This window comes from Hippocampus comes, unplaced genomic scaffold, assembly GCF_001891065.2.
Source record: "Hippocampus comes isolate QL1 unplaced genomic scaffold, H_comes_QL1_v1.1 scaffold238, whole genome shotgun sequence".
Taxonomy (NCBI): domain Eukaryota; kingdom Metazoa; phylum Chordata; class Actinopteri; order Syngnathiformes; family Syngnathidae; genus Hippocampus; species Hippocampus comes.
Genome location: NW_017806177.1, coordinates 677,329 through 698,011, shown reverse-complemented (window position 1 = coordinate 698,011; position 20,683 = coordinate 677,329). Strand labels below are relative to the sequence as shown.

The 20,683-nt window shown below is 43.0% G+C and overlaps 1 protein-coding gene and 1 long non-coding RNA gene across 7 annotated transcripts in view; both read left to right on the top strand.

Moving 5' to 3' along the window:
• Positions 1 to 64: 64 nt before the first annotated feature.
• On the top strand, positions 65 to 3,153 carry LOC109532500 (uncharacterized). The gene is made up of 2 exons (XR_002171387.1): positions 65 to 2,272; positions 2,475 to 3,153. It is a non-coding gene; the product is annotated as an uncharacterized LOC109532500 (long non-coding RNA).
• A 4,007-nt stretch (positions 3,154 to 7,160) lies between these two features.
• Positions 7,161 to 20,683, top strand: part of baiap2a (BAR/IMD domain containing adaptor protein 2a) — a 69,125-nt gene continuing 55,602 nt past the window's right edge. For 5 of the 6 annotated variants that reach the window (XM_019897409.1, XM_019897411.1, XM_019897413.1 and 2 more), the window contains exon 1: positions 7,383 to 7,568. In XM_019897409.1, the coding sequence (XP_019752968.1) occupies positions 7,497 to 7,568 (72 nt within the window). In that variant the 5' untranslated portion in view covers positions 7,383 to 7,496. The other variant, XM_019897408.1, reaches the window with a different exon arrangement.

Below are 20,683 nucleotides of genomic sequence, written 5' to 3'. Positions count from 1 at the left end.
TTTTTTTATTAATTTTTTTTTTCCCCGGAATTTTCAGAAAAGTCCACTTTCATCTCTGGTAAACAGTAGCAGTTTGGCGGTATAGAAAACGTGCCGCTAATTAGAGTAAATGGTGCCACAACAAGAGGAGGCAAAAGAAGGGGTCAGTATTCTACAAGCTGCCAAAAGAAGAACCAAGGCATAGCCGATGGATAGCAAAAATAAACTAGCGATCACACTGTTGAGTGACAGGTTTACTCTACAAATCATGGCAAAAGGTGGCTGAATCAGCAGATGCTAACATACCCAAAATAATAGCCCAAGCTAGCTTCCCACCACACACAAAATTTGCGGGAAATAGTCTGTTTAATTTATGCCATAAACAATTCTTGTTTCTGTTGCTATGGTTTCATAGATAATACAGTGTTAAATTTGATAATTGATCAATACTTCCTCTGGGATAAATGATTGCGGTGGCTGCCGCCGAATCTGCAGATTCTAGCATAGCTGATAACAGTGCAAGGGCAGCGTGAAGCCTAGATAGTAATATTGACCACACATTAAGGGGAAAAACAAATCCAGATGTCACAACTTGTAATTTTAGATCCGGCCACGGCATTCTCCCTACCTCTCATCGCGATAGGAAAAAAAAACCCACTCCTGCCGGCAGCTTCATAGATCAGTAATATATACTATCCTGTCCATGTTTGTCATGTCCTTTTCATCAAACTGAGATGTGAATCGAATCGGACGAAATGTAGACAGATAAACACTTTTAGCGCTGCTCTCTATTGTTAGTCTTTGGCATGCTGCCGCAACTGTACTGACATTGCGGCTGCGTAAACACATACAAAGGGGACTAGTCGGGTGACATCCAGAGTTCTATTGCACACCACCCACAAATCAGTCAATGAACAGTTGTTACCACTTGGCACACTCGTGCCGCTTTTCCATTAGTCCCAAACAATCCCACACAACACTCCGAGCTCACTAACATTCATTTGACTGCCCGTGCAAGTTAACGGGTCGAGGTCTTTACTCTGCGGCGTCTGAAGCCGGTTGGCGGTTGCCCAAAACCGCCATCTCCGAGGCGGGAGCCACAACCGTTGGGTTGGGGAAACGGTGACGTTCCGCTCTGGCTGCAGGAGACCTCTCATTCAAGAGAATGGGACCCACTGTGTGAAAGTAGCCATTTCTGCCCAACTGCAAAATCAAAGTGTTTCACTTGTTGCTGCTCTGAGAAACTGGCTGTGTTTAATCTTCAGGGGCGGTACGGGGTGGTTCCTCATTTTGCGACGTAGAAAAGTGAGGATGTAATTGTTTTCTTGGATTGGGCAGAGCGGTCGCTGAGAGGTGGAATGAGCAGGAATGCTCAGAGATGGGGGAATCGAGGAAACCACCACCATGGCAGTGTTTTTTGGTGAGGAATTCCTATTTTAACATGGCGAAAAGCTGTATAAAGTTGATTTAGCGTGATGTGTCCTCTCTAAAGGGAGAGATTGCAGTTTTAAAATTGCAACCTCATTTCACTTGACTAAGATGTCCCCTCATCGAGTCTCTGACACAAGCCACAGGGTCCTCACTTTTGTGCACAAGAGGAGCACTGTCTTGTGTGCTCCAAACAAGCCTACATTAGCCCTGTCTGTTACTATGCTAGCATTACTTATTCAAAATAGCGTTACGATAACACTAATCATTATCGGTTTCAGGTTTTGTTTTTTTTTTTTGTAGATTGTGGTCCAGCTTTTCATTATGAGCCTGAGTATCGGGACAGATTTGTCTCAAAATGATTCACTCAACTATATTTGTTTTCTTTCACGTGTTTTTGAGATCCACAAATATGTCAGTGATTTTCAAGTTTTTGAGATCCGCAAATGCTGTATATGCGCGATATTGACATGTTTTTTGAAATCCACAAATATACGTGCGATTTTCATGTTTTTCAAGTCCACAAATATTTGCACAATTTACATGTTAATGTTGTATGAGCATTTATCATGACTTGTCCTTTGTAAATATTCAGTTCCACTTGTGAATTGTTGAATGTGCGTTTGTGGATCAGCGTGCATGCTCGTTGATTTTGAAACAAACGTTTTACACAGTTTTAAGGTACTCAGACACACACACACACACACACACACAACAGTTGAAAATATTTGCATGTGTTGAAACGCTATTCCTTCTCCATCCGCCAGAAGGCAGTGTTGCTGTTTCCAGTGAGCCGGAATGAGGCATCGCCTGTATCGCTTCTATAAATTGGAAATTGAAACACGGAAAACATGCTTTTATCTGGGTCCGTGTACCGCCGTTCATGCTAATTTTAATTCTGAAAAGCAACTAAAAATGAACATTTGGGGTGATATTTTCAATTTTCGTTTTTAAAACAAAAATAGGACAACTAATGACCTTAGAAAAAAATCAAAATATGGAGTTTTCTGGAAAGGGCTTGAATTTCTGGATTTCCATTTTCAATGTTGAATTTTTATGGTTTTCAGTCTACGCATTGCAGGAAGCACAGGATAGTGCCATCGACTGTCGTCAGCGGGGTCTAAGTGAAGTAAACAATTCATTGTGTACAATGGACTCGAGTTACATCCTTCTTAAAGGAAACAAAAGGCTGGCGCTCAAGGGATGCAATGTGATTGTGGATAAAATTGCCAGAATCTTCCAGGTATGTACCACTTTATTTTCTCCATTGGCTTGGAGTACATGCTAAAATGAGCAGTTGCTGTTGTATTCCAAAGGGTGTGGGTGTGTGTGTGTGTGTCTGTGTGTGGGGGTGGGGCGGGGGGGGGGGGATTGAACCCACATGTGCTCGTTTACGTGATCTCTTGTGTTACCCAATCAGCTCCCTCTTCCAATTAGTACCTTGCAGAAAAACTAGTTGCTAATTGGGTCACGCTCTGTTGCACTGATTGGTTAGACAAGCTGTGAACAAAAAACAAAATAAACGGCCACAAAATATCGTGAGCCGTTTAAAAGCTAAACCCAAGGCTGTATATCCAAATCACCTCATTCATTCATTTTTATTTTTATTTCAGGCAATAATAAAAGCAACAGCCAGTGTCATATTCCAACAAATTCTAATCACAAATGAGGAAATTGGTAACAAAAAGTTAATATCCCTGAAAGGGCATCGGAAGAACATTTATTTAATCAACTATCATTAAAAAATAATAATAACAATAAAAATACAAATACCATGATGGCGTATTCCATTGCAACAACAGTAATTTACGATAATGGGAAGGTAAACAACACCAGCAATGGTCAAGACAGCACATACCCACAATTGTACAGAACCAAAAAGCACATGTTTACATTTGACAGATAGCACTGATATAATCTTTACTGATATATACTGTGACCAGATCATTTGTTTAAATATCATTTTAAACCTGTGAATATTGTTGCATTGTTTCTCTTTGCATGCACAGATTAGTCAAAAAGTTTCACACCACACACAGACACCCAAAAACTTTTCCGGGTAGTTCAGATTTTAGGTAGAGTGAACTCTTCATGTCCGCTCAATGTATGAACGTGCTCTCTAATTGTAAAAAAACAAAACAAAAAAAACATTTGTAAGTTGGTCGGTAATATTTTCTTGAATTATTTATACAAGACTATAAGGTATAGTCACAAGATGCTGAAATTGTAACAATTTAGAAGAAGCAAATTATGAATGTGCTCCAGCAACAAGTTATTTTCCAACAGAATGTGTGGCTCCTGAGTACATAAGGAATGTGATGTCATGTGTCACTTCCCTTTTCAAATGCTGAAGGCTCAGGTACCGTCTACATCGACAACACTTCGTCCTCCCCTTCGTGCCATCAGCCGGTCTGGTACTGCTGTGAAGACTGCTGGTTCTGATGGGATTGACCACATGCAACACAGCATCTCGATAGGATTCAAACCCAGACTTTGACTGGCCAGTCCAAAAACTTAATTTGTTTGTTTGTTTGTTTTTTTAGGCATTCCGAGGTGGACTTGCTGGTGTGTTTTGGATTTTTGTCCTGCTGCATGATCCAAGAGCGCATGAGTTTGAGGACGCAAATTGATTGTCGGACATTCTCCTTCAGGATTTTCTGGGAGACAGCAGAATTCATTGTTCATTCAAAGTATCCCCAGAGACTGGCTTTGTTTAATTTACAGCACTTTGTATGTATACAATACAGTAGGCCAGGTCTACAGTATATGCTCAAGTTTAGGCTATTCAGTGCTTCATAATGTTAAAAGTGTTAAAATGTCAATCTTTGTCTAATTTACAGCACTTTTTAATATCCTATAGGCTGTTTCACTCTATAAAATAACAATATTCATTGCTAATAAAGCACTTCAACTTTAAATACGACTAAATGCTTTCTTGACTTCTCCTTCCTGACTGACCAGCAAGTGACCCCAGGGCCCAGAGGCTAATATGTCATGTTAAATAATGTCAATTAAATCAAAACATTTTGTTTTTTCATATTTATATGAGATTCTATGCATTTCAGGATTTGGGGGAGCCAAACACTCACGTTTCTTTTGCCAACGCGAATTTTGAGGAGTGTCACTTATTTAATGGTGTATGAAAACATTCTGCGCCAGTCAGGCACTATTTAACAGTTTTATGAGAAACTAAGGCTCGGTGCACCTTGCTGGTCTTAATCCTCAATTTAGATTTTATGGTAAAATCCGATTTTTTTTGTTGTTGTTGTTGTTGTAAGCCTTCACATTACATATTAAATGCGACTTCAGTCTGTCTGGTGTGTGAACCAAATGCGTCACGAAAGTGACCCGCATGCGTAGAAGATACGACGTGGCTCCACGTAGTGTCTACGTAAGAAAATGTGGTCACCGCCTACATTTTAGAGGCTTATCTTTTTAACATCTCATCTACAGAGGAGCAATAGGAGAGGAGGTATAAATATTTTGGGGAAATGAGGCCAGGCTTTTTGGTTCCCGGAGACATCTACGCATAATAAATGAACCCTCTTTGTGGCTTAATTGCTACTATCACAATAAGTGTCGCCTTTATGCTTTATGTTTCAAATGGGATTAAATTAAAGTCAAATATAAAGTCAATACTGTTACTCAAAACAACTGTGTAGATTCATGGACAATCGCACCCCCGAAGCACTGTCCCCCCCCCCCCCCCACACACACACACATTTTGGAATTTGGATGTTGTACAGGCCGGGTATATATAACATGGCAGTTCGGACGGAGGTTGCATTGCAAAAAGCGGATACATATCCGATCTAGGACCACATTATGAAAGAGACCCAAGTTGGATTTGAAAAAAAATCTGAATTGAGCCGTTCAGACTGTAATTGATAAAATCAGATATAGATCGCATATGGGCTAAAAAAAATCTGATCTGGGTTGCATTTGTCTGCAGTATGAACCTAGCCTAAGAATCAGGGTTGGGAGGGTTACATATAAAATGTATTCCGATACAGTTACTAGCTACCTGGTAAAAAAACAAAAAAACAAAACAACTTAGTAATGTAGTCTAAGTGTCATACTATTGAAGTAATGTAATTTGAATACCTTTAATTACTGTACTTTTGAATTACTCCAATACCAATTATAGTCATGAAGACAAAATCTCTTGTCGCAGCCTAGTCCTCGCAATGTTACTCTGTCGGTGACGGCCAGGTGTGGGCCCGATGCTCAAGCACCATCCATTTTCAAGGCTCGTTGATTCACGAGGTAAGTTTTTACAAACTCCTTGGCGGGTTCGGACTCCCATGGCCAATGTCCTGCTGTCTATCTTGACCAATGCCCTTACAGGGGTCCGATGAGCTTCAGCATCGGGCGCCTTAACCTGGCGTTCGGTCCATCCTGGAGCGCTAGTTCTGCTTACCAAAAGAGGCCCACTGGGCGGCTCGCATTCCACGCCAGTGAACCGGACTTTGGGGTGCACGACCTATTAGATCACGGATGTCATACACATTTTTGTCAAGGGCCACATTTTAGTGACCGTTTCCCTTGAAGGGCCATTATGACTGAAACCATATAAAGAAGTCAAGAATAACAGGTTTAATCAACTATTGTTCAAGTTACTGTAATGATGGGTTTGGTAGCAAGAAAATGCTCGCATACAGATGAGAAATTTTAATTTTGGTCGGGATTTTAGCAAGCACCATGGAAGTTGACATGTTTGAATTGCTTTTGCAAGCCACATAGAATGATATGGGTCAGATGTGGCCCTCCCGGCCTTGAGTTTGACACCTATGTACTAGATGGTTCGATTAGTCATTGACCCCTAGACCGAGGTCGGACGACTTATTTGCACGTCAGGATCACTGCGGGCCTCCGCCAGAGTTTCCTCTGACTTCGCCCTGCCCAGTCAAAGTTCACCATCTTTCGGGTCCTATCGAGTGCGATGTCCTTCCACCACCCAGACACAGCACTGCGGTCAAGCCAGCCTCCACTCGCAAACGCAGTACAGCTGCGGGCCAGTGGTGCACCCGGAAAGACATGCCCCGCGGGGGCGGGATCCCACGGCGGCCAGCGTGGCGCCGGCCCTCACCTTCATTGCGCCGGGTCAGGTTTCAGCGAGGCTTTCCGACTCGAGCGCGCATTCGACTCCTTGGTCCGTGCGGAGCCTGCCGCCGCGCCTGCCGTGTTGAATTTATGTACGCGTAAACCCATTACTCCACAAAGCGGCGCTCTTTGTTCAGTTTATTTTATTTTTTGCACTGCTCGCGCTTGCAAGTCGGCCTTTTGCGTTAAAGTATTGCTTTCAATTAGTGGGACAAAATACTGCGAGGTCCTCGGTTTACGATTAATATGTACGTAAATCGGGTCATGTCGCGTACGCGATTTGAGACCATCAATCTAAAACAAATGGGCAAAAGGAGCACTGCGTCTTGGATGTAATTTACATCCCTATACTAATTACCATTCCGAGGAACAGTCTTTATGTGCATACTGTACCGTACAAGGGCAAAAAACAAAGTATTGCGTGTTGTAATGGTCAGTTATCACTGTAAGTATATAAAGACCACCTATTCCAGTGTAACATTGCAATAAAGCAGCGCGTGTTTTGTTCGTTTATACGGGTAAATAGAGCCGAAAAGGTGACGTTTTGCTTACAGCATGATAAAGGACTGGGAGTCAACTGTAAGAAAAACGTGTGGGCGGCCGCCAGCAAATGTACGCTTCAACTGAAGGAGGATGCTGCGTTCTCTGACAGTAGGAAAACCGCCCTCCCTATTTCAATCGCGCCTCTGCGTGCACTCGTGAAGAACCTCATGTCATTCACGTTAAAAAGCATATGTTGGAATTAAAGGGTTGGACAAATGGTCGAGTTGGGGCTCTGGGATTTGATGTGCAACGTGGGAGAAGTTGTGAAAACCGAGTGTCATTGAAGGCGCCGGGAGGCAGTCAGCTGTCCGTGAAGAGGAAAGGTGAGTTCAGTTGCAGTCGGATTTCGGCCGTGCGACATCGTCCCCAAGCCTCACAGCTCCCCTTTTAACCAAATTTCCTGCAGTTTTCACGCGGATACTCGTTTGGAGGAAAGATCTTTTATGGTCCTGGCCGAAGATTGCACGATGTCTCGCACCGACGAGGTTCACCGAGTGACGGAAAATGTCTACAAGGTAAGGTGCTGCTTCATGAATAAAGTTTGTGCGCTGCTTTTGTCAGTGAAACATTTGAGTTTGTTTGGACAATACGTCGCTTATACCCCCTCAAATCAATTTGGAATGCTGTCCTCGCACTTGGTTAAATGTTTGACGACGTGGCAATTGATTAATTGATCCTCTTTTTTTTCATCAACACAACCACGCACGCGTGCGTGCACGATCCATTTCAGAATGAAGGCCTTGATTCCCAATCCACTTAGCCTATTCCCCACCTGTCCACCAACAAAGTGGGGAGCTGAGCCCCACGCTGCACTGTGGGCTTCAGTTCAGCGCACCCCCCCCGCACATCTTTCGTGCTTAAATGGGAGACATTCCAGGAGTTCAAGTGAAGGTTGGGCCTCTTTCTGTCCGTCTCTGTTGCAACAAGTAAACATTTGCTCACGGCCATTTCAACGTGCAAACCTGTTCTGCATTCAACAAAAAGCATGTGAAGCTTATAGTGGAACCTGGAAAGAGAGTGGCAATACATACTATGTGAACTAGACACTTGTATGCTGCCTAGAATTGAACAGTATGATTTCCATAGTGGTGTCGAAGTGTTGTTTCTAATATTTGGGATGCTTAAATATGTGTCATGATTACGGACACAGTCAAATCAGAGGTAATTTTGCTGGTCGTGGTCTGCACTGCAACATTCTGATATTTCTGCTATCTTAGCATTGTCCAACATAGGAGTCCAACATTTCATGTTTGTAAATAATAGGCAAGAAAATACTTCCAGGTGGCAGAAATGTTTACACCTGAACTAAAACAAAAACTTGTATGGCTTTGCGCCGGCTGAAAAGTTTCGTTGAGTGGATGTGGTGCATAGTTCTACAAACAGTGATTCACTTTGAAATGGACGGACTGGGAACCAAACCTCCAGCATTGGGGTTTTTGGAAGACATTTTGTAACAGATGTTTGAGAATATTTGCTTGGGTTGTCTTTGAGTAATTTAGCCAACATATTGTCATAGCTAGCCTACTAGCTAATGTAAGCTCTATAGCATAGGTGTCAAACTTGGGTCCCCGAGGGCCGCTTTCCTACCCGTTTCCCATCTCTCCCTGCTGCAACACACCTGATCATCTGATCAGCAAGCTCTGAAGAAGCAAGATAATGATCCTGATCATTTGAATCAGGTGTGTTGCAGCACGGAACGATGGGAAAGCGGCCCTGAGGACCAGGGTTTGATAAAAGTATTCGATACATCTCAAAAGAGCACGTGTGTGTGTGCGCCCTTAATCCGAGCAACAGAACAGTCAGTCAATTAGCCACTCTGTTAATGAGCATGACGGAATATCCATCATGTCATTTGTTGAACTGTATTGCAGCTTGTGTTAAGTCTCCATTTTTGGCAAATTTACCGCACGTGACATCTTCTTTTCAGTTGACACTTTATCCAAACTACGGCTAAAATCTTCATGCGATTTACTCTGTTTTCTTACCTGCCGTGGCTGGCTAGGTTAAATGATTTGGAAGGTTTTGTTTACTGAGGGTGTCGTTGGAGTTATTGCCACCCACCGGTATGTTCATGTCACGGTGCAAAGGTCCATTAGAAGCAGCCCTTGGTGAAACCAGAATAAAAATATCAGAATGAAACAAATTATCAGTCCTAAGCAGTGGGCTAGCATGTAAATTCGGGCTGTCACTCTCTTTTTGTGTGTCAATGTTAAAAGTTAAAATACAATAAAATAACATTTACAAATCATTAAAACTAATAATTTTAAAGTGATATCATCTACTTGCAAGAACTAATGAAATATTATCTTCCATTTTTAGAACACAAACATGTACATGTTAAACATATTTCCTAACATACAAATAATATACAGATGCAAACTCGAGTTTTTGTTACTGTAGATTGGCCCTGATCTTCAGGCTCCTTAGTGCTAGATGGCGGCAGTGAAATTGGCAACAAACTCTGAAAGTGCAGGTGAACTCCCGCTTCAAGTTTATCCTTAAACTAAACATAAAAGTAAGGATTACACTAGCATTGATATTATATATTTTTCTTCTCCATGTTTCATCATTTTAAATCAACGTGTTTCATATCTTTGTATGTATTATTTTGCCCCCCGGTAGCCATTGTGTTCATGCCCGAAGGATCAGCACAATGTCCATTCAATTCGAGCATAAAATTGTGATGTGTAATTCTTCACCTTGTATTGAATTATTTTATTGCTGTGTGTGTGTGTTTTTTTTTTTTTATATAAAGTATTATACTTTAGAGTGCTATTTTATTTGTAAAACATGTTTCCATGTTGGGAGGTTGGAATGGATTAATGGCATTTTTATTCATTTCACTGGGGAATGTTGATTTGAGATCCAAGTGATTTAAGTCACCAAGCAAATTCAACTTGAAGTCAAGTTACCAATGTGATATTATTAATCATAATAATGATGGCTCCAGCCATATCTAATGGAATGTCCCATCACGACCGTTCCCAGGTACCTGAGCGTTATCTCGCAAGAGTAATATAAGCCATTATTAAAGTGGCTGAATGTACAATGTATGAATAAGTTTTGAGGAGGAGCTGAAGCCAAAGTAGATGAGTGAGCCTGCTGGCTGCCCTTCAGGGAGCAGACACGTTTGAGAAAAGAGGTCAGATGAGTCGAGAGTGATGGACCGGTGCCTCTTTTTAGAGGCGTCGGGGGAAGACGGGAGGCTATTTTTGTGCTCAGTTGATCGAACGACCCAAAGCTGAGAGGCTCCGTCTGTCCGAGGCCTTTATTCCAATTACAGCTTCCATATTATTGGAAGCGTCCAGAAGCTGAAAATTGGAGAACGGTTGCAGACGGTTTGTTGAAGGCCCGCCTTGCGAGGTGGAAGGCAGCGCCTGCCATATCCTTTGACAGCTGCAGAGACATGGGAGCTGATCTGACCCAGTGGCATCGACTGCGAAAGGCATGGCGTGGTCATGCTGTCAAGGCACTTTTTGTGTGCTGGAATATTTCACAGACTGAGACTTCACTAACCGCTCGTCTACGATGTCATTTTAGGCTTGTTGGTGAACACCATTAGGTCCATTTTAGACCGAAAGTATCTGGCTGAAATCTTTTGCTCCTACGAGACATGGGCATAAAAATCAGTTTTAGTGCAATTAACACTTTTTTTGTGCTCAGGCCAAAAGCGCTGTCAAAAATACAAATAGTGCTTTGGAGCCAGCGTGTGGCATCATGGTGCCATGGATTTATATTGAAGTGAGAGGGGGTGGGGGGGCTTGATCGAGGCCGGCCATAGCCCCATCTAATCGAAAAGTAGTCCTTTGGCGCAATCTTGTGGCGTATTGGTGCTGAGGAATTAAATTGAAGTGAGATAAGGAGCTTCGATGGCTCGTAGTCCTGTAAAATAAAATAGTGCTTAGATGCCACCTTGTGGTCAAAGAACTATGCTGAAGTGAGGTGAAGTGCTTCATGTAGACAGGACATAGCCCTTTCTAATAGAAAAGCATGCAATGCAATGCAATCTTTTGGGGCATGGGGTGGGGCGGTCATTTGCGTGTGGATTTTTGCTATTTGTAGGGCAACACTGTATTTGGAACACAGCATATGGGAACAACATTGGGCAACGAGCCACATGCTGCGTCACCGAGTCTAAGGTTAGCATCTGATCAGCTGATGTTTCGTGACGTCCACGCAGACCGTTGCCTTTTCATTGAATGTAAAATAAAATCTTGCATGTTTGTTTGGTGCTTTTGGCCAAGGTGATTAGATTAGAACCACGATGACAATAAGAGGTTTGGCCAAGCAACAGGCTTATTAACAATTGATAGCATCAACCAATAACGAGCCTTCATCAGGCTTTTTGTTGGGTGATGCGTTCAAGTGCTAGTACACAAAGAGTGTTTACGAAATGACTCAACCTGTCCTTCGTGTTATTCAACTCGTTTATATAAACAACCATTGTTCACCTTCAGGACAACGCTGTGTTTTTTTAGTTTTCGGACAAGTTAATCGCAGTTTTGGGTGGCCTTAACATACGTAATGTAAATAAGTGTGATTTTAAATCTCAGTCAAAAGAATTGTGATAATTTTTTCCCCTCATCAAACAAAAATTTTTAAAACAAAACTTTTACATTCATGCAAATGGTTTTACTGTGGTTGCCCAAACCCCAACCATATACACCACCAGCAGGTTGTTCAAAATACGCTTTGGTGTGGCCTTGCGTGTGTGCCTTTTCCACCAGCTGGCTTCGGGTTTGGCCAGGCGTCTGCAAGAAGTGCAAGCCTCTTAACGTGCCTGCGGATGAAGTCTGAGCGCTTGACCCGAGCAGATTAATCGGGGCCCAACCGGGAGGAGAAAGAACGACTGCGAGGCCACAATGCGGCTTCCGTTAGCTCCTCGAGTGAGCGTGCATCCGATTCTCGCGCAGCGCAGGTATTCAAACACACCTAGGCAGGTAAGACGCTATTAAGGTGTGGCCCATCAAGATCAGCCCTCGGGACAACATTCATTTTTCCCATGCAGCCGCTCCCATTGTCACCACGGCCTGGAACAGAAAAGACGATACCAGCGTCTTATGAAAGGAAAACCAATACATGTTGGTTAGCTAGGAATGACGCTAGGTTTTCGAAATGGCTCATTGAATCAAAGGTGTGAGTCAATTGTGCAAGCTGCAATCAATGTCAAAATCCAAAGTAAGATCACACTCATCTTAGACACTTAGCAAAGGTTGTGACTAGCTCTGTTGTGGCTAACAAAATTGAATTTCTGAAGTCAAACACGATATCAATGCATAGCGGCAGTGTCAACTGCCCAGCCGTTTTTTTCCTGGAAACTTTTGGTTGAATTCTGACTTTCATTTTATGAGGTGCCACGCTAGGGCTGGGCAATTTTGGGAAAATAATCAACACGATTTTGATTGATATTGAAGTCACAATTAATAATCACAATCATTCATTCATTCATTGATTTTTGTATTTTTTTTTCAAATATTTAAGTCTTAGCCTTTATGAACCTGTTGCTAAACAAAACAGCAGCACTGACCAAAGCATGTCAATAGTACAGTGTCATACTGCCCATTGTGACTTCCCTGTCTCGTACTATATTTACCCAACTAATAGTAAACTAAGATAACCTTTATTTGTCCCACACTGGGAAAATTTGCAGTCTACAGCAGCAAAATTGGGGGGGGGGGAATAAAGTGTTTCATTGCACAAAATAAATGTTTCAGAAAAGAACTGTACACATTTCAATATAAGTGCAATGTAAAATAAAGCATTAGCAATATATTTGTAGAATAAATATAGTAAATAATAAATAGTAATAGCATAGAAGAAGAAAATAATGAGTAGATCGAATTGTTTTCACATGAAAATTTAAAACTTAGTTTCAAAGCAAGTTCCCATAACACCCCTACTGTGCATTTATGTTCTGGTTTCGCCATAATTGTTCTTTTCATATTATTTTAAATTCCACTAATGTATACCAGCCGCAATGTTGACTATGATTGCATAAATCCCATGTCATCCCATCGACCAGAGGTCCCCAACCTTTTTTGCCCCACGGACCGATTTCATGTCAGACAATATTTTCAGGGACAGGATAGATCCAACCATATAATATGATATGGCCTGCATGAAAAGTGTGGTATTTTCGAAACATAATAATAAACACGAATCATGACACGAGCAACGTCTTATCTGGCCGCAACATTCTCTGGTCGCTATGATCACGTGACTTCAAAATAAGATCCGCCGCAAATAAAAAGTGCATGAAAAATACGACTCACCATCGCCGCTTATTATGCAGAGTAGGCTTGGTGCGTGTGAATCTCCCGTTGAGATAAAGTCGTATTTGAAATCGGACTCCTGATACTGCCTATTAAATGTAGCCTTCTCTTTCTTGAAAATCGTAGGCTCCTCTTCTGTCTCCTGGCTGGGCCTTTTCCCCTTCCCAAAAAACTTGTCAGACGTTTGTTTTTTTTATGCGGTAACCTATCATGTGTCCGAGAAGCGCGCGTTCACCTGTGTCAAGAATGACATACTGTAGACTGATATAACAGAGAATCCGGTCATTTTTCAAAATAAAACATCTTTCAGATTCTGAAATGAAAAAATGGAAGGAATGTAAGTTATTTCTTCTTTCTGTGTGCCCCGGCACCAAATGACCCGCGGTACCGGTCTGCGGCCCGGCGGTTGGGGAGCCCTGCCATAGACTGCTGAGCAATGCAGAGTCCGTCTTTCATTACCTTGGCAACCGGGGGTGCAGCCCAAGATTTGTCGACAGTCTTAGCGGGTGAAATCTCATCAGCGTGCTTCTATTCATGGAAGCGTTGCCCAGAATTTGTTTTAAAAAAAACAAAAAAAAATTCACTCCAGGAGGCAGCACTTTATAAGCTATACTGTGTGTCTGTGGCCCGTGGACATGGTTGCGTAACCGTTGGGCTGAATTAAAGGATGGCTTGCTGACAGACATGTTTTCAGATCGCACTACAGAGAGAAAACTGTTTGTAAACATGATATAAAAAAAATAAAAATAAATCAGCGTATCCCCTTTTTCAAATTCCGATGAGCAAAATCCTCGCGAGCTCTATTAAGGAGTGATTGTTACGTTTCATAATGGTTTCATCATGGCTTCCCCTGTCAGTCCACCTCGGCTCAGTGCTGTGTCGAGATGATGAGAGGAAAGCAGTTCATGTGGGAGACGGGAACAGGTGGTCTCTTAGCAACAAGGCGCCATTATTCTTACGGGCGCCTTTGTGTCATGTTGGCGTGCCAAAAGGCTCACGGGCGGCTCTTGCGCCAAACACGCAAAAAGATTTTTGGGGCCCGTCCTGTAAATAATGGGAAAAGACCATCCGTCCATCCATCAGTTTTCTAATCCGCTTATTCTCACAAGGGTCGTGGGAGTGCTGGAACCTATCCCAGCTGTTTTTGGGCAGTAAGCGGAGTATACCCTCAACTGTTTGCTAGCCAATCGCAGGGCACACATAACTGGACAACCATTCGTGCTCACAATCACACCGAGGGACAATTTAGAGTGTTCCATTAACCTGCCACGCATGTTTTTGGAACGTGGGAGGAAACCGGAGTACCCGGAGAAAACCTGAGCAAGCATGGGGAGAACGTGCAAACTCCACACAGGAAGGCCGCAGCCAGAATCGAACCCTGCACCTCTGCACTATGAGGCGGACGTGCTAACTAGTCGTCCACCGGGAAAAGAACAAGATATGAAAAATTATTGAAAAGACCGAAAAATCTGCAAATATGTGAATCTGAATCACTGGCAACACAGACTGTGCTTTTGGAAACGAGTTCCCCCATTTTAAGGAGCCATGTTGTTATTGGAAGCAATCCACATCAGCTCTTGAAATAACAGTCCAAATTCCCCCTCCAGAACTGAAAACGGTGACGCCATCCGTCACTTTATTGATCCGGCGCTACATCGTCAGGGCCTCGCAGAGCACTTAATGGAGTTGAAAACGGCTCGTGAGCTTCTGCCCGTCTTGAGTCGGGGGGCGGGGGGTAGTTTGGGCAAGTCGGTGCCTGCTGTTGTCTTTTCTGATCTTGAAACGATTGCATTATGCTCCGCAAGAACTCGCCCTCAACGCCTTGCAGAAGAGCACATTTGTTGCCGATGCAGAGCGAGAAGGACTGCTGCTCCACACGCCCACCTCCTGCGCACGGCCGGGGGCGGACGCTTTTGAGACGGTCTTTTTGCTTTCTTTCTTTCTTTTGTATTTTTTTATTTTTTATTTTTTTTATCCATCTCTGCTTGTTCAAGGACGGACGCCACACTTGTACACACTCACTGCTGCGTCGTTGCCGCGCTTCTTTTTATGAGCTTGGTGGCTTTTTACTTTGCACACCCCCCCCATCAGAACCCCCCACCCCAATCATTGCTTCATATAGGCTGTGCGGGGGCGGATGAGAGGAGGAGGCGTTGAAAACGAGCGAGTGAGCAAGCGGTGGAGAGAGGGATGGAGGGAGAGGGGGGGCGGGGCAGGCCGATGGAGAAAACTCGCCATCCTTGTTGAAATAGTCTCTAATTACTGTGGCGGAGGCTGAGGCTGTAATTACGTGGGGCAGGTCCTCGGCCGCGGACGCTGACTTCACATTGCTGCGGTTGGCCGTAGCTATATTTTGCCTGCTGCAGCCAGCAGGCATCATCTGGCACTTTGCTGTGGTCCCGAGTGTCACTGGAGACGCCCTTTGGCCACAAGTAGTGCTTTGCTACCATCTTGTGGCATCGCTATGCCAGAATTGAGTTGAATAACTTCGCCTAGACAAAAGCAGTGCTGGACTACCATCTCGTGGCATCTTGGTGCCAAGGAACCATGTTGAATTGAGTTGAGAAATTTCATTTCATCAAAAGTCCTGCAAATCCGCCATCTCATGGCATCTTGCTTCGGAAGTTGAGGAGCTTCACATTGACAAAAATCCCTTTTCCCTGACATCGCTCAGCATCTTGGTGCCAAGTAGGCATGTTGAAGTGAGTTGAGGAGCTTTACTCCGACAAAAGTAGTGTTTTTGTCATCCTCACATTGCACCTTACTTCGAAGGAACGATGTTGAAAAAGCTATGTTGAAGTGAGTTGAGGCACTTAGACAAAGGTAGTGCTTTTCTGCTATCTTGTGGTATCTTGGTGCCAAGGAACTGCTTTGTGTGCTGAAGTGAGTTGAGGAGTTTCACTTCAACAAAATATTGCGTTTCCCACTCTCTCGTGGCATCTTGGCACCAAGGGACGATGTTGAATTGAGTTGAGGAGCTTCACTTTTAAACAAAGTGCTTTGCTACCATCTTGTCGCATTTTGAAGCCAGGAAACTGCTGAAGCAAGTTGCGGAGTTTCGCATCAACAGAAGTATGTATGGCTTTATCCAGATTATGGGGTGTCTGGCAGGGGAGGAGGGGAGATGTACTAAACTGGTTATCTTGGAGCATGTTGAGTGATTCAATTTTATTTATTGATTTATTCACGCCCTCCCCAAAGAATATTGTTCTTAAGTTCCACTTTCATTTGAAATATATTATAGATGATGTCTGAATAAAGTCTTCCATCTCATTAGATTGCGCTGCTGATTAAATGACGAGGACGACGATAATAATGATGAACTATTCCCGCCGTTTCTTTGAAGTCATAGAAGAATTGCTTGCGGGCAATAGAATGAGTTGCCATTCAAACGTCTTGGTGAATGTATTTGTAGTCCAGCATTTATTTGACATTCTATTCATGTTTTTTTTTTTTTCCCAAGCCCCGCGTGATGCATCAATAATTCAGTCCAAGGCAACTTCTAAAGCCGCCGTGGAAAAGTGTGAATGAGCGCAACGTGCCGTTTTCCTCACGTTTGATAATTGGAAAGCGACAACGGCAACGTACAGTATATCCTTCTTGCTTGTTTCCTCCCACCTCCTTTTTTGCGCTAGGTTGTTTTTTTGTTTTTTGCTTTCGCCGGTTCGGAGTGCGTGAGTGTGCTGGAAGAACCAAAGCTGAAAAAGAAGTCTGGGTCTGGGTTGCTGTGGTAACCAGCGCCAGTGGATGTTTCTGCCGAGTGGCTGATGCCCGCCTGACAGTGTGAACGAGTGAGTGGGTGCTGTCGTTGGGACTGGCCGTATGACAACAAAGCAAACAAACGTGATAACAAATTCTCAGTCATGCTTGCGTGACTTTAGGATCCCGTGACGACGGTGAATTTCAAACCGATTCATTCACGAGCATCATTCATCATCCTTAAGGCTATTTTGGTGAAAGCAAGTCACAGATTTGCTATTAAGACGTCTGAGAACTGTTTTCAATTGTGAAAGAAATGCCTTTATGTCTCCATGGGAGTGCTTGGACAAAACAAATATATATTTATATATATATTTATTTTCCCTTGGAACAGACGTGTTTACTTGAAGGAGTGAGGGCGAGCCTCCCTGACTGCCTCCGGTCTAAACAAAAGTGCCATTAAGGTTTTAAGAGCGCGCTTGTTGAGACTTAAGTCGTTTATTCGATCACTTCAAGTAGGTCGTAAAGCTCAAGAGCGGTGTGTCCTACTTAAAGAATTGCCTATTGCCGGATCATGGATATAATCAGTTCCACCATCTATTTTAAGTAACGTGTTTACCTGCCATAAAAGGGCAAAAAGCAGAGAACTGTGTAAAATTTGAAAACTGGAGAACATTTGATTGAGGAAAAATGTCATGCAAGGGCTGTTTTGCATTGCACATGTGCCCCGTTATTTACAGTGTTTGTAGGGCTGTAATGACGAATCGAGTAATTTAGAAAAGAGTTGACGCATTGCAATTTAATATGTGACAATTAATTCTTTCCATTTTTTTTTTTTTTAGAAAAACGCCCATTTTTGTCATTTCCGAAATTTTTACGCTAAGGGTGTATCCGCATTCTACGACAATGCGATTTTGCAACCTTTGAATTTGATTAAGTGTTCAGCCCTCCCATCCGGCTGTAATAAATAAACCTTAATAACCTGCCTGCTGCTTTTTAATCTTCCTTCCTTAGCAAGGTTAGTAGTTAAGATCCATCTTGCGGCGTTTTATTATCATGAACGTCCACACGCCTTGCTCTGGGCAAATCATGCTTCAAGTCTCACTTCAACTTGAGTGGAATGCTGCTCCCCCCCTCCCTTATTATTTTCAAGCCCTCCCTGCTGGATTTTTCCTCAGAAATATTCTGTTCGGGTCATCTGCTTAATTGGACACCCGCTACTAATCGATGGACGCTTTTAACGACTGGCTCTAATAACGAAGGAGACCTCAGCGGCAAAAAGCGCCTCGTATGCAAAGCCGCCGACAAGTAATTGTTGGATTACGCTTGCGCTGTAATATAGTTCACATGCTCTAGTCATCGCTTTATAAAAATCTGTTCTTGTTTTTTTTTCAAGGCTTCATTACGCAGCGCGTTTTGTCAGAATGGCCGCAGCTAGCCAGAGCTTGAAGCCAAGTCGAGTGTCAGGTCTTTTAGTTTTTGTCCCAAGTCATCAAAACGGGTGACTTGCATCCAAGTCGCAATGACTGAAGTCTGCAGTTTTTGTTTTTTTTTTTTTTTTTTTTAAAAACACAACGAACAGCAATTTCCGTCTTTTGACTCTTGCATGACAGTTGTTGCATGCTGACCTTTTTCTTGAATGTTTTATTGACCATTTGATCATCACGCCGCACAAACTTCTGGGTGGCAATTTGCTCGAGCATTCTCAGAGTAAACGAACACTTGAATGTGTCGAGTGTCAATCGAAGAGATGATGAGCTAAATTGCTTGGAAGTGAGCCCAGCACCACATAGCTAACATGATCATTGAGGGACTGGCTAATTCATTGACTTGTGTTGCTCGGATGAATGGCACAGATGCACGTATTTGCCGCTAAAACGGATAACATGCTGAAGAGCTGACATTAGCTAGCAGGCTAGGCTTATTTTTTATCTCAACTCTTTAAAGGGAGCACAACAAACTGTGAGAACCATATTTTATTGAACAAAAGAAAGACGTAATAAACATTCATACACGATGGCCAGAACTGATGTCCAGACTGACTAGCCACTGACACTTGTCGACACCCACGTCACTCATCAGGACAGGCCACGCATTTTAAAGCTGTGGCGAATGTGTGGATGGTGACCACAAGTGTACAATAATCGGACTTGAACCGCATGCGCATGCACATTTTGTTGTTCAAGAATGCAATTTTTTTTTTGAAACATTTAGATGACATTACTTGATTAGTCAATCAAAAATATTCAATATCTGCAGCCCTAGTTTGGTTCACTTTAAAAAAAAAAATCGCATTTACAAAATCCACTTGATTATTTCTCCTCACCCGCAGTTACTGCTGGATTATTTCAATTTTTTAATTTTATTTTTTTGGAAGGAAATTGAAACAACAAACTAAACCTCTTGGACGCAAGCCTCCTATTGATGAAAAATATCATTAACACGTTTGTAAGAGTGACAATCTACAAACTTTCTAATTTTAAGGCTCATATTGAGTTGACGCTCATTTTGCCTCGCTGCACGATGAGGTCTTGACTCCATCTTCCGTGGGTTGGGGGATGTTGACGGCGCTCAGAAGGAACAGATGAGGGCACGCTGGCGTCTGATTTGCATGGCTTTGCTCTCAGCTGGTGTTTGTTACCCCACTTTGCATGACATTGCCCGTGCCTGTGCGCGTGTGGCGCAGAAGCAGCCGGAAGTCGGTCGACTGATTAGCGCTCCGTGTTTTGAATGGGCACACGTTCCACGAGGCATGACCTTATTTCAGTTCTAACGAAGTTTGGGACTGTGTAGTAAATAGTGTTAATCTTTCTGCTGTTGTTTTGAAATGCTTGTCCCGGCGCTGTCAAACACCTTTTTAATTGGCTGCCTCCGTGCTCAAAGTCAATTCATTCCGTCTGCGTGTGCAGTGCAAGACTTAAGCAATAGCAAACCTGCGGCTTCTTGGTGCCACTGAACTACGTTGGAATGAGAAGAGGCCCAACTCCTGTCTAATGTGAAAATAGTGCTTTGGTGCCAATCATTAGCAATTCTACACCTATGCAGGGGAAAACAATTATTATTTCCTTTTTTTTTCAGATTTTTGTTTGACTTTTTCTTTCCATTGAATGGGAAATGGGAGTTATAGTGATGTAGCTTACTGACAACAGCTGTGGTGATGTTTATTAGAGCCTCTCCGCTGTCTTGTGAATAGGAATGCTTCTTTCCAATCTTTGGCTCTCTCTCTGGCCCCGTTTCCCAATTAGCCGCCACAATTAGGCTAACAATGTAGCACAAGAGAACTGGGATGACCAATTTAGGTTGGATGACGGAAGAAACTACCTCCCATTTCCCCTCTAGTGTCATATCATCTCCTTAGGAAATGCACTGGTAAGTGTGTATATGGCTCCGCTGAGTTCAGTGGCCCTGGGTTTGTGTGTGTGCGCATGTGTGTGTGTGTGTGTGTGTCTGACTTCCTGCGGGAGTGAGTTTAAGTGTGTGTTAGTGTGTGTGTTGTCTTTGAGAGTGTGAATGTGGGCTTTTGAGAGCCAGTGTTTCTTGTGGTGACAGCGTTTGTGAGATAGAGTGTGTGTGTGTGTGTGTGTGTGCGCGCATAAGGGAGTAGATAATGTTTATGAATGACTATGAGAGAGAAGGTGTGTGTGTGTGCGTGTGTGTGT